We start from the raw sequence: 12,846 nt of genomic DNA, 5'->3' as shown, positions 1-12,846 counted from the left end.
CTCCGTTACTTCTGGGGTGCGACCATCCGGTCATGTCCCCATGTTTCTGTCACCGGACCAGCATCACTTCCGAATTATCATCCATTCACGTTCCATGCCTTTGTAACCGGACCGGAAAACTGCAACGACAGATCAAACGGTTGCTTTTGTGGAGATGACCAGCAACACCAACTCTGCATCACCTAAAGCTCCTCAGCCACGGTCGAATCATCAATCCACACGCTTGCCTTGACAACAACACGATGCTTGTCGAAGTCCTTTCCGTCGCTGTTGCCACAGGCAAACAACACAGGGCTAAGGGCAATCCTGATGGGCTTGCCGTCGCACTTGGTGTCTTCATCGTCGTTCAGCTTGTTATACCGATCGGCCCTCACATATTCGGAGCTCACGGCGAATGGGTGGCCCAAAAGTGGAGACGGGCCCTCCAAAACGTACCAAATACGCTGCGTGGCCAGATGGTTGTTGATCGCCGCAGCTGCTGCCACGATTTGGAACAGTCCCTCGTAGCATGGCTGCCAACTATCATCGTCTATTCTGATGAAGGCCGCAAAGCTGCTAAAGAATGACATGGTGTTATCCATCAGAAGCTTTTTGGGAGTCTCCCATTTCACCAAGGAAGAATTCTGACCAAGCTGGTCGAGTTGGGACTCAGGGAAAAAGTGTCTCAGCACCTGGATCCGAAACTGGTGGGCCTCCGGTTCATTCACTAGCAGCGTCGTCAGCCTTGAACCTTTATGGATTGTCTAGCCAACCTTTCAAAAGCTTTTGGAAGACATCATTCAAGTGCTCGCCACGTTGAGGCATGTCTTTTTCGTTTTCAATGTGCGACAACACGAAGAAAGGGTTCGCGAACACCCCGAGGCGAAGATGCTCGGAAACCAGGGCCGCCAAAATCAAATGAGGATACCTAAGGTTGACGAGAGCCTCAACTTCTGGAAAGTCTGCGACTGTTGAGAGAAAGTTTGGAGCAAACTTTCGGAGTGGAACGGTCATGGACGACACGCTGTACTTCTTCGACCAGGCACGGACTTTCGCGAAAAGACCTTGCAAAGCATCGCGGACCTTGCTATCCTCGACGGCGGGCCAGCCATTTTGCGCTTTTTCCATAGCGTCGAGTTGGAAGCCTTTTAGCTCTGCTTTGGCTTGTTCTCCTTTTGCATTCGCCTGCTCCAGCTGATTGTTGAGCTTCTGAACTTCTGCAGCAAAGTCGTCGGAGTTCTTTTGCCAGCCCTCGATCTGGCCCTGTTGCTGGGAAAGTCGCCCTTCCAACTTCTTTATCTGACGACTCTTCTCAGCCAGCTGTGAGTCCAACTCCTTGTGCGCTCTGTCGTAATCCTGGTTCGCTCGGCGAAAGTCGGCCAAGACTTTGCCTTGCCTTTCGAATTCCTCCGTCTTGAGCTTGAGCATGATGCTTTGGTGCTCGTTCTTTTCGCGCAGGTCGTCGACCAGAAGAAGATACCCAGCAAGCTCTTTTGTCATCTTCCCTTGCTCCTTTAAGTCCTCATCCCGTCTTTGACGCAACATTGAGTTTTCTTTCGACATCTCCACTGTCGAGGAGAAGATTTGTCTGTGCTGCATGGTTTTCCAGTCGCTGTGCTGACCGTGTGAGCTTTCAGAAAATGCGCCAGAGAGAAGCTTGAGAGGGTATTTGAATGCTTGTTTCCACATCGTTTCTACTCCTCGAGTAACGACTAACAAATGCCTTGATCAGTCCATGCTATTTTGCAGTCTAGAAAACAAACTCGGCAAGAACTTACAACGCTGTAGAACCAACAACTCCGCCGCTGGAATGGCGACTCTGGAGACAAGTAAGAAAGCGAAGGCTTCTCGCTGTATTTGGAGCAATGATTCAAGACATCGGAGCAGTTATCTAGCCGTCATGAGATGAGTGATGAGTGCAAAGGACTGGCAGCTTCCGGAGCTTGTGTGCGCAAACATCCAGTCTTGCCTGAATGTTCGACTTTGCTCTTTCACCCAGATGTTTCCATCATGTTTCCAGATTCTTTTGGTTGCTCGAGCTGTTCACCCTGCACTTGATCGCTCCTTTAAAGCCTTGGTCTTCCCTTCCCTCTCTCTGCTCGACAAATTTCGTTGTTCCTCAGTCCCAAGGCATCTCCACCGCGGAAAATGTCCGAAGATACCCCCAAAATCATCGTCGGTATCGACTATGGTACCACTTACTCTGGTAAGAGCGCGCTCATCATTTCCCGGTCACAATTCTTGCTTTGTTTCACTTTTCCTGAAAGATGGAATGTGCACAATGCTGATTGTCTTTGATTCCAGGCATAAGCTACGTCACGTCGAATGCAAAGAGTACCGACCAAATCGAAATCATCAACTCCTGGCCGGGAAGCGATGAAGTCGTCGCCAAGGAAAGTTGACCAGGCGGACTCAAGTTGTCGCATCCCATGGACTGTGTACTGACTACTCCAGGTGCCAACGCGCATTTCCTACTCCGCCGAGAACCCTGGCCACAAGAGCGACAAATGGGGCTTCACAGTCTCATCTTCATCCATTTCGTACTCATGGACGAAGCTGCTTCTCGACGGAAACACCACTTTGACTGAGTTCGATGACCCCTCTTTAAGAGACCTTTTCGGCCAGGGCATGATGCGACTTCCTCACCACAAGACTGCGAGCCAGGTATGTCCAATACACCCCGAAAGTTTTCATGATGCAGTTGATGACGAAAGAGCAGGTGTGTTCCGACTACATGAAAGCTCTGCAAGAGCACATGGTCCAGACTCTTTGCAAAAAGTTCGGCAATCGTCTCTACGACACCACTCCCATCGATCTGTTCCTCACTGTCCCAGCCATTTGGAGCGATGCGGCAAAGAATGCGACGAGAGAAGCCGCCAGGCTTGCTGGATTCGCCAATCGTTCTTTCGACACAGTCACCATTATCAGTGAGCCTGAAGCCGCAGCTCTTGCAGCACTGAAGCCCCATCTGGAAATCAACTCCTTGGATCCACTCCAGACTGGCGAGTTAGTCTTGATCTGTGATTGCGGCGGTGGAACGGTCGATATCACCACGTACCGGATCCTCTCAACTGCGCCGGTCTTGGAGTTTGAGGAGCTGAACGGCGTCATCGGCACAGGTGGTAAATGCGGTTCGACCTACATCGATCGCAACTTCAACTGCTGGATGACCAAAACATTTGGTGCTGCGTACGCCTCCCTCCCACCGAAGCGACGCGGACCAGGCAGCGCCTTCATGAAGTCGTTCGAGGCCGCAAAGAGAGCCTTTGGCTCGGCGTCGGCGGGCCAAGACGACGTTGAGATTGACCACTTGAACATGAATGCGCCCCTTGGTCCAAACTATGATCCTGATGAAGCGACTGTGAGCCTTACTTGGTAAGTCTACTGGCCTTCTCTTCCCTCCTTCGCACTCCGAACAGCGCTTGTTTGCTCAACATTTCTGACGTGTCACAGGAGCCAGATGAAGAGCTTTTTTGATCCTGTCATCAACGAGATCATCCGGCTTGTGGGCTCTCAAGTCGATGCTGCGAACGATGCCGGCCACGCCATCAGCCGCATCATCCTTGTAGGTGGCTTCGGAAATTCTGACTACCTGAACGAGCGCATGTCGGTCTGGTGCAACCAACTGAGCGGAAATGTCAAACTCACCTGCCCGCCTTAATCTCAGGCAGCTGTCGTACGGGGCGCCGCCATTCGTGGCCTTGAGGGCCTCTGTCCCAAAACCCGCCTCGCTTGTCGCCATTACGGGTATTCTCACTCCATATTCTTTTGCCCTGGCATTGACTCCGAGTCTCATAGCTATGTCGACCAGTTCTCAGGTGCAAAGATGTGTCGTGGTCGCATCAGCTGGGAGGTCTACAAAGTAAGTGCAGGTGAATGTGTTGACTCCCCAAGCGCTAGCCACCACCTACTTCTCCGTCGAAGAATTCCAGCTAAGCAATGGCACCAGGGACAAGTGATCGATGCAAAAACCGAAACCAGTTTCGAACTCGGTCTCACCTGCGGGCGCAACGAGATTCCTCGTGGAGTGGTGACTCTCTTTGCCTGTTCCAGAGACAGCCCTCCGGATCACAGGTCCAACCTGGCGGCGGAGAAGATTGGCGAGGTGCACGTGTGCTTCTCAAGCAGGGACTTTGAATTCGCCGACAAGCGTTTCAATGTCAGCATGGGCGAGGACATTTACAGCTTGCAAGTCTCGGTCAAGATGAACATGAACGCCGAGGAAGGCGTGCTTTCGTTCAAGACGTTTGCGTACGGCAAACCTGCTGGAGATACGACCATCAACTACGAGCAGATTGAGGCTGGCATCCCAGTCCAGCGTCCTTGAGTAGGCAGCACTTACGGGCTGCTTGGGAGTCATTGTGTGTACGCGACAGAAAGACAACGGCCATCATACTCGACCAGCTCAGGAGTCATCGTGAGCACGCGACGTCTTCACGGACGTCACATCACTTCAAAAATCATCAAAATCACAGCCAAAATCTGGCAGCGGGACCGCGCAAAACGGAACAATGGGTCAAGAAACGGACGAAGGATTTGAGGACCTTGTAATAATCTGCTAGGTAGCTCAATCAACACTTCCTCCACTTACTGCTAACGGTTTCACTTTGCCTTTCGTGCTCTCCCCTTCGAACAGTGCAGCCCACGAGGAGCATTCAACATCTTCGGCATTCGACATGGTCATTTCCAGCCCGCATCTATCGACGGCAAATGCATGTCGCTCCTTTTCACTCCCTACACATGCTGCCAGAAGTAGCTTCGTGCGTTGGTGCTGCCCCTGAATGCTCCCTGGATGCATCTTCTTGGCCTCTCCACACTCAAGCACCCTGTCAGAACAGGAGAAAGCCAAAGATGAGCGGAAATCACTAGTAACGGAATATTCGTGATCACGTCCTAGCACCCAGCCCCGGAAAAGGCAGGCGCCGCACAAACACTGTGCACACACTTTGCGCCCTCTGCTCAAACCGTACTCCTTCCCATTCCTATTCTTTCGCTGACACTAGGGCCGCAGTCTGCCTTCAAATCTACGGCACTCTCCCTCTGCATTCCACCGACAGTAGACGCCACACGCTTCGCACAGCCTCCAGCAGCCCCGTCCTCGGCTCCTCCAAGAATCACTCGCAGAAGCAGGACCAACACCACGCCCACACCGCGCACAAACTTGCCGCTCCTCACCCGCGTGCGCAACCAGATTGACCAGGCAAAACCACCAGCTGTCTGACCCTTTGCAACGTCTCAGTAGGTTGATGTATGTGGAACAACGACACGCACACATGCCACAACGACACACGCAACGTTCCCCTAGCAGACAGCGCCTTGATCGCGTAAACTGCCAACTGCTTTCGCATCCACACATACCGTCCAGGCCCAGCAAATTCGCACATTGCGTCGCATTGCACCACACCTCAGACTTCCTTTCCTTCTCGCCAGTCTCCCTACTCGAGTTCGACTTCGAGGCACCACGCTAATCACGTCTGTCTGCCCTGCCCTACCCTGCCCCTGAGTCGTTGCGTGCCCCTGAGTCTTTGCCTCCCCCTTCCTTCCCCCCCTGCGTCCGCTTTCCCCTACACACCTTTCCAGTTCCCCCACCCCCCCCCTTCTCCCAGCCAACCTCCCATTCCCCCATCTACCTTCCTCCACTCCCCTTACTGCCGCGCCACGCCACGCCACGCCACACCATGCCACCTCCAACCACCGACTCCGCCAGGAGGCAGTGCACAAACAGACGGCCACGCAACTGGCACATTCATCGATCCATCCATCCATCCCCTTCCTTAACTTTTTTTCTGTTCTGTTATTTTGCTCGTCCGCTTGATTGGCACATTTGACTTGACTTGGATGAAATGGATGTGTGGTTGAAATGGTGTACATATGCTGGCTTTTTCTTTTTCTTTTGCATCAGCTGATTGGCTAGTTGGCTGGCCGTTGGTTCTGCTCTACATCGCCACGACGCGGCGTGTTGTATTGTGCGTACGTACGCCTTGCTACCTTTTACTTCGTACGTCCTTTCGCTTCTTGCATCATCACAGCAGCAGCTGCTGCCACTCTTCTCTTCCTTTTCGCCGCTTCTATACGTACCTCCATCTCCATCTCCTGCCCACACACAAGCATGCTCCCTCTCCCTCCTACCTCCCTCCTACCCCCCTCCCACCTCCCTCTCCTATCCAGACCCTTCCCAGGGCTATGAAGAGCAAAGGGCGACAAGTACGAAGCCAACAAAACGACAGGCCGAAGACCGCGGAGATCAAGCCAGCCAAGTAGACAGCCAGCCGGCCGGCCAAAAAGGATGGGATGACAAAAGGAAAGAAGCCACCGAGGTACGACGTAGCGGGAGAGGGAGGGAGGGTGAGGGGGGAAAGGGGGAAAAAGGGGTATGTAGTAGGTCGAGAGGTTAGGGATATTTTTTTTTTCAGGGAGATTCGCTTTGCCTACCTGTCTGTCTGCCTACCTGCCTACCTGCCTAGGTACTACTATTCCAAGAATCAAAAGACTTCGACCACCTCCCTGCCCCCCCCCCCTCGCCCTCCCCATCCGACACACCCTCCCCCTCCCTACACGACCAAACTGCGACACGGCTCATCCTGCCTATTCAAGCCCAGCTCCACCGCCAGCACCTGCAACGCCAACGTCCTGCTATGAATACGGCACATGGCCAAATTGCCGCCACAGAACCACAGCCCCGGATGCCCGCTGGGCCGCCACATGGTGCGAATCTCGCCCTCGCGGTCCAGATCCCACACGTCGGCGCAGCGCGCCGCGTGCTCCTCGCCCAGCGATTTGGCCACGCTGGTCTTCATGTTGTCGTAGCCGGTGGCCAGGACGACGACGTCGGCGGGGAGGAGGGTCGAGGCGGCGTCGGCGAGGACGAGGCCGTCGGGGGAAAAGGACGCGATGCCCCCCTCGCTGCGGACGACGTTGATTTTGACGTCCGCGATGAGCTGCGACGCGCCCACGTCGATGTAGTAGCCGCCGCCGCGCGTCAGGTACTTGCGCATGAGGCCGGAGCCGTCGGGGCCGGCGTCGAGGGCGAAGCCGGCCTTTTTCAAGCCGGCAAGCGTGGCGGCTTCGACCGCCGCCACGCGACGCGTGAAGTCGACGTTGAGCGCAAAGGCGACGGCGTGCGGCAGGCTCTCGCCGTAGATGTCGGCGTCCAGGGTCGGCGGGCCGTCTTCGTCGTAGAGACCCTCGTGCATCATGAAGATGCCCTTACCGTCCAGCGCGCTGATGACGTACGTCCCGCGCCGCTGCAGCAGCGTCACGCTGCCGGCGCCCGCCTCGTGATAGTTTTGCGCAATGTCGTGCCCCGAGTTGCCCGTGCCGACTACCACGACGCGCTTGCTGGCCAGCTCAGCGGCTGGGATCTGCGACGCGTCCTTGTGCGCGCTGCCGTGGTACAGCTTCCCCTTGAAGCTGGCTTGGTTGGGGAAGTTGGGCACCTTGGGCTTGCCCGAGTGTCCGGTGCACATGATGATATGGCGCGGGTGCAGGACGCGGGTCGTCTTGTTGCCGGCGGCGTCGCGGCGCTCGACGGTGGCCGTCCACGTGTGCGAGGCGTCGTCGTAGGTCGACGCTGTGATGGTGCTGCGCATCCACACGTTGAGCTCCAGCAGCGACGCGTACGCCTCGAACCAGTCGGCCAGCTTGTCCTTGGGCGTGAAGATGGGCCACGTCGGGGGGAACGGCAGGTACGCCATGTGCGTGAAATGGGCCGGGTCGTGGGTCACGAGCGTCTGGTTTCGTCAGTCAGGGGGCAAAACGATAAACCAGGGGGTAGACACTGACCCTGTACCGCTTCCTCCAATTGTCGCCAATCCTGTCATTCATATCAATGACGAGACAGGGCACTCCCAACGCCTTGAAGCGGGCGGCCATGTTGAGCCCCGCCTGCCCGGCACCGATGCACACGACCGTGGGCTCCTCGTCGACAAACTCCTTTTCGCGTTCGCGGCGCTCCGCCCAGTTGCCGCCACCCTCGAGCGAGTTCTTGCCGCCGTGCGGCCGGCGGTGGCCGATCCTCTCCTCGTGTCCCTTGATCTCCTGCAGGGCCGTGTAGACCATGTAACCCTTCCACTGGGCGTCGTCGCCCTGGGCCAGGCGGATGATGCCCTTGCCACGGCCGACGGTCGACTCCCAGTCAAACATGGCCTCGATCCACTCGAGGCCGTCCATGGGGACGTCAATCTTGGGCGTGTAGCGGTTGCCGGGCTTGGCGAGGTTCTCGGGGCGCAGCTTCAGCGACGGTTGGTACGTCGTCAGATAGTCGCGCACAGCGTCGATGCCGCGCAGGGTGCGAAAGTCCCAGCTGAGGCCGAGTTTGTCGCGCCACCAGCAGTCGGTGTGCATGATGGTCGGCAGACGGGCTGCCAGGTCGGAGGGGCTGGCGAGGACATCTTGAAAGGCGGCGAACCATTTGGTGGTGATTTCGGTGGGGGAGGGGGGAGCAATGTCGGGATGCTTGGGGGTGAATGAGGGCAGCTGGATGGTGTGGAGGGAGTCTGTGGCAAGCATTTTGACGTGGGAACAGTTAAAGAATAGATCAAAGGTGACGGATGGAAAATGCGGACGAGGGTGCCACTGCCAAACTTATACTCTTGCAGGCCAGGTCAACCTGCCTCGAAAAACAAAAAGATCACCTACCTCGAACCCTTGCTACCGCGAGAGCTTCTTTGCCATTACTGGGCCATTGGGAATTCTCCGACGCCACAGGCGCAGGCTAGCCGCGGTGAGATGGGGTTCTCGGAAAACCTACTCTCTCGCTACCCCGCCTGCCCTACCCCGTTTCCCCATTGTTTGGACGGGCCGCGTGCCGGTTGCGGGGACATGGGGGGCGAGGCTAGACCACAAACAGCCTTTGACTTGGACACCAGCTCGGGCTATACGACGCCGAATCGGACGAGAGGGAGTCCGCAAGGGCAGCACCGTCTCGATTGCCTTTTCCAGATGAAGCCGCAAGAGGAAACAGAGTTGTCTGCTTGGCCCGTACTCGTGATATCGCGACGGGCGTTGAGTGGTCGGCGTTTGATAATTCTGCAATCGGTGACGGGTGGTAGGTTGGAGCTTATGCGGTGACCGGAATTCTTGCAAGGCCTGTCGATGGTTGGCTTTCATGGATGCTGGAGCCAACAAGCCGTTGAATTGTTGGGAGCTGGATGTCACAAAGTCAATGGCGATGGATGCTGTGGTGGTCGCGACGCGGTGGATGCAAGTCGAGCGAAGAAGTAGGCCAGAAATCGTCGGGTAGCTCGCCCGCCCGGAAGCGATAAAACTACCGCCGGTCAGGCAGACGTGCACCTGCCCTAGTCTTGCTTGTCCTATAGCCCATCCCATGTATTAGTTTCCTATTTATATAGCATTTCCTATACAGACTAAAATAGATTCTATAAGCTTAACTAAGGATGTGTACTATATTGTTTACTTAGTATTAGCCCCCTACTCCTAACTTTTACCTTACTACTACTACTATAACTACTACTACTACTACTACTACTACTACTACTACTACTACTACTACTACTACTACTACTACTACTACTACTACTATTATTACCTAGCAAGCACCCCTTTCTTAAAAACCTACTAGATCTTAACCTTTAGCACAACCGCCTTACCTTTATATCTATTAGATATAAGCGCTATACTATAAGTCTTAAGTGCTATAAGACATACTAGCTATATATTAGTAATATTTAGAATATAATATTAAACTAGTATAATAAAAATAGAACTATAGTAGTTACCTAGTAGTGCTACTTGTATACTAAAGAATAGGATAAGGAAAAGAATAGCCCTAAGGCTATTAGGAGGTATAAGCTAGTAAAAGGGATTACTATTTCTAATAATAATAAACCTAAGTATAAGAAGTAGGAATAGTTTTATTAAACCTACTATAGTTAATAGTATAAATATACTATAATTATTACCTTTAATAATAAGGAAGATATAGTTAAGATAAAGCTTAGTAAGTATAGGTTCTACTCTTATAACCTTAATTTAATTAATTAAATTAAGATTATTAATACCTTAATTGCTATCTACTAGACTATACTTACCTAGAGCTATAGTACTACTACTATCCTAGAGCTTCTTTAGGGTACTAGTAAATTTAACTATAGCCTTTATTACCTTAAGGAGGCTAGTAGAAGATACCTTAGTAAGAAATAGATCTAGGGCTTTAAGATAGTACTAAAGAATATATTAGTATAGGACTACTATACTATTAATTAGAACAAGCCCTCTATCTTATAGGCTAAGAAGGCTATTAACTACCTTAGGGAATAAGGTTAGCTTACTAAGATAATTTTAGTAACCTAAATTAAGAAGGGTAAGGAGGTTCTCTCTAAGGAAATTATTTTTACCTATAAGAGTAGCCTCTCTACCTTATAAAAATATAGCAAGCTCACCCTTATAGACTTAACCTATAAGATAAATTATCTTAGTATATTTTATATTAAATATAGCTTGCTATACTAATATAAATAGGATGGTACCTCTTTATACTTATAGTTTATAACCCCTATAACTTCTAGATCCCTTATGCCTTTACCCTTATATCTACTAAGGATTCTAATATTATTAGCACCACCCTATATTATATAAAGGAATTAGTTGCTAAGATAGCTAGCCTAATAACTAATTATATCTAGGCTTAGCACCCTTACTACTTCTTAATAGATAACTTAGTAGTAGAGTAGCTAGCTATTAAGAAGGCCTTCTAGGGTATACTTAAGCCTAGTAGGGAGGTTAAGCTAAAGCACTTCTTATATATAGTCTATTCTAATTGCACACTCTAAATAAGGCTTGCTAACTATAATCTAGCTATTACGCGCTATATTTATATAGCTATATACATAAGGATAAAAGGGAAATGCTAAGATAAGCTTACTAGGGCTCTTTATCTTACACATTAGTATAAGCTCTAGAAGAGCGCTAGTTATAAGATACTATATAAATAGGAGCAGATTAAATTAGTAAGGTATAAAACCTAAGTATAGCTTAACTCCTGGAGGCTATTATTAATACTAATATTAATAGTACTAATATTAATAGCGCTATCCTTAATAGCACTAAGGGGATAAAAGTAGAAAAGGATAGGTAGGAAGATACTATCTAATATCTATAGGTATATTATAAATAATTAGGTAAAGATATAACTATTATAGGTAATATATCCTAGGTAGTATAGTTGCTAGCTTCTATAGATTATAATAATAAATACTATAGAAGTATAGCACTATAGCCTTAAGTAGAATAATAAGTAGATATAGGCTTTATATAGCTTTATTAGATGCTACTATATAGTAGTTAATTCCTAGGACCTATATAAAACTAGGGCTAGGTAGAAGAAGACCTAATTCTATAGTAAGTTCCTATCTAAATATAAGAGGTTCCCTAAGCTTACTTTTTTCCCTTTGCTAGTTTAGAAGCATATAGTATAGGAGCTCTAGCTTATATAGAAGTATATTAAAGATAATATACTACTAAGGGCTAAGTTTAATAAAGCTAATATATATATATATATAACTTCTTCTATATATACTAAGTTCCTTATATATATATCTAGCAGCGGCACCTCTAGTATAGTTTACTTATAAAGGCTAACTAGGATTACTTCTAGGAGTAGTTTAAGGAGGCAGGTATAGAGGTCTATAAGTAGATAGAAGAGGTTAACTACCTAGAGTATAATATAGATAAAACTACTATATAAAAGGTATATAATATGCTATAGGTAAGGAAGGTATAGAAGTAGCTATAAACTACCTAGTTTAACTTCCTAGAGAGGGGCTTATTACTTACTCTAGTAGAGTAAACTATAGTATAAACTAACTAGATTACTAGTACTCTCTCCTTTACTAATTAATTTACTTATATACTAATTAGATTATTCCTCTTCTCTACTATCCTAGGTATTATATATCTTCCTCTAGATACCTAAGAGCTAGTTAAGCTTAAGGAGGATATATTTAATAACCTAGAGAAAGAGATAAGGCTAGTAGCTATAGATATACTTTAAGAAGAGATCTTCTCTATATACCTATAGTTAGATAATAAGGGTAAGGGTAAGAATAAGGAGGATAATAATAATAATAAGGACTTAGATAAGGACCTTAGTAATAAGAGTAATACTAAAGATATATTCCTATTAGGCCTAGAGGACCTTAACCTCTAGGTAAAGCTTAACCTATAGAGAGAGCTCTCTATTTAAGCTATATTAATAGTAGCAGGCTAACTTGCTAAAAGTAATTATAAGATTAATATTATATATATACTAGCTACCCTCCCTCTTTACTACTCTCTTTAAATAATTATCTCTAATAATATACCTTAGTAGATAAAAAAAATAGCAGCCCTACTATACAAGTAGATAAAAAGGATAGTAGCCCTACTATTATAGTGTAGCATAGTTGCTCCTAATTTCGTCTTTTTAGCTCTTTAATTTGCACCTGCTCGGCGTTATGTTTTTCTACTTAGCACCTTGTTTTTGCGCCTATTTAGGCTTTTAGTATTTACCTACTTTAAGCCTTCCTAGTTAAGCTATAATACCCCCCTTTAGTAGCCTAAGTCTAAATACTATACATAACTCCCTTATACTACCTAAACTAGTATTACCTAGTAGTTTTGTACGCGTATAACTATTACTACTAGTAACTACTAAGATGTAGTTATAATATAGGATTTAGGTATCTATAGATTAGGTTACTTAGAATTTAGGATTTAGTGCTTTATTTAGGTTTTTTAGCATTATAGGACTAATAGGAAGATACCCCTTTATATTAATAGAGAGTTAGTTGCGCGACTATAGACTAGACTAGTATAGAAGAATTAAGACTTGTGTTTTTAACCTTAATTGCGACTATTACTTATTGATTA

The 12,846-nt window shown here is 48.7% G+C and overlaps 3 protein-coding genes across 3 annotated transcripts; 1 reads left to right on the top strand and 2 right to left on the bottom strand.

The window, feature by feature from the left end:
• Positions 1 to 182: 182 nt before the first annotated feature.
• Positions 183 to 1,479, bottom strand: BKA78DRAFT_352445 (uncharacterized protein; the record flags this gene model as incomplete). Its single annotated transcript, XM_066891352.1, has 2 exons — positions 183 to 706; positions 753 to 1,479. The coding sequence occupies 2 exons, from the start codon at positions 1,477 to 1,479 to the stop codon at positions 183 to 185; spliced, it is 1,251 nt and encodes a 416-aa protein (XP_066743882.1).
• A 648-nt stretch (positions 1,480 to 2,127) lies between these two features.
• On the top strand, positions 2,128 to 4,306 carry BKA78DRAFT_331288 (uncharacterized protein; the record flags this gene model as incomplete). Its single annotated transcript, XM_066889863.1, has 7 exons — positions 2,128 to 2,185; positions 2,284 to 2,360; positions 2,434 to 2,643; positions 2,699 to 3,354; positions 3,433 to 3,616; positions 3,647 to 3,841; positions 3,929 to 4,306. The coding sequence occupies 7 exons, from the start codon at positions 2,128 to 2,130 to the stop codon at positions 4,304 to 4,306; spliced, it is 1,758 nt and encodes a 585-aa protein (XP_066743881.1).
• Positions 4,307 to 6,530: 2,224 nt separating this feature from the next.
• On the bottom strand, positions 6,531 to 8,487 carry BKA78DRAFT_281948 (uncharacterized protein; the record flags this gene model as incomplete). The annotated part of the gene is made up of 2 exons (XM_066885643.1): positions 6,531 to 7,709; positions 7,762 to 8,487. The coding sequence occupies 2 exons, from the start codon at positions 8,485 to 8,487 to the stop codon at positions 6,531 to 6,533; spliced, it is 1,905 nt and encodes a 634-aa protein (XP_066743880.1).
• Positions 8,488 to 12,846: the final 4,359 nt, after the last annotated feature.

This window comes from Phyllosticta capitalensis, assembly GCF_038381095.1.
Source record: "Phyllosticta capitalensis strain CBS 128856 chromosome Unknown BKA78scaffold_5, whole genome shotgun sequence".
Classification (NCBI taxonomy): Eukaryota; Fungi; Ascomycota; class Dothideomycetes; order Botryosphaeriales; family Phyllostictaceae; genus Phyllosticta; species Phyllosticta capitalensis.
The sequence above is the reverse complement of the archived record's forward strand: the minus strand, read 5'-3'. Positions and strand labels throughout refer to the sequence as shown.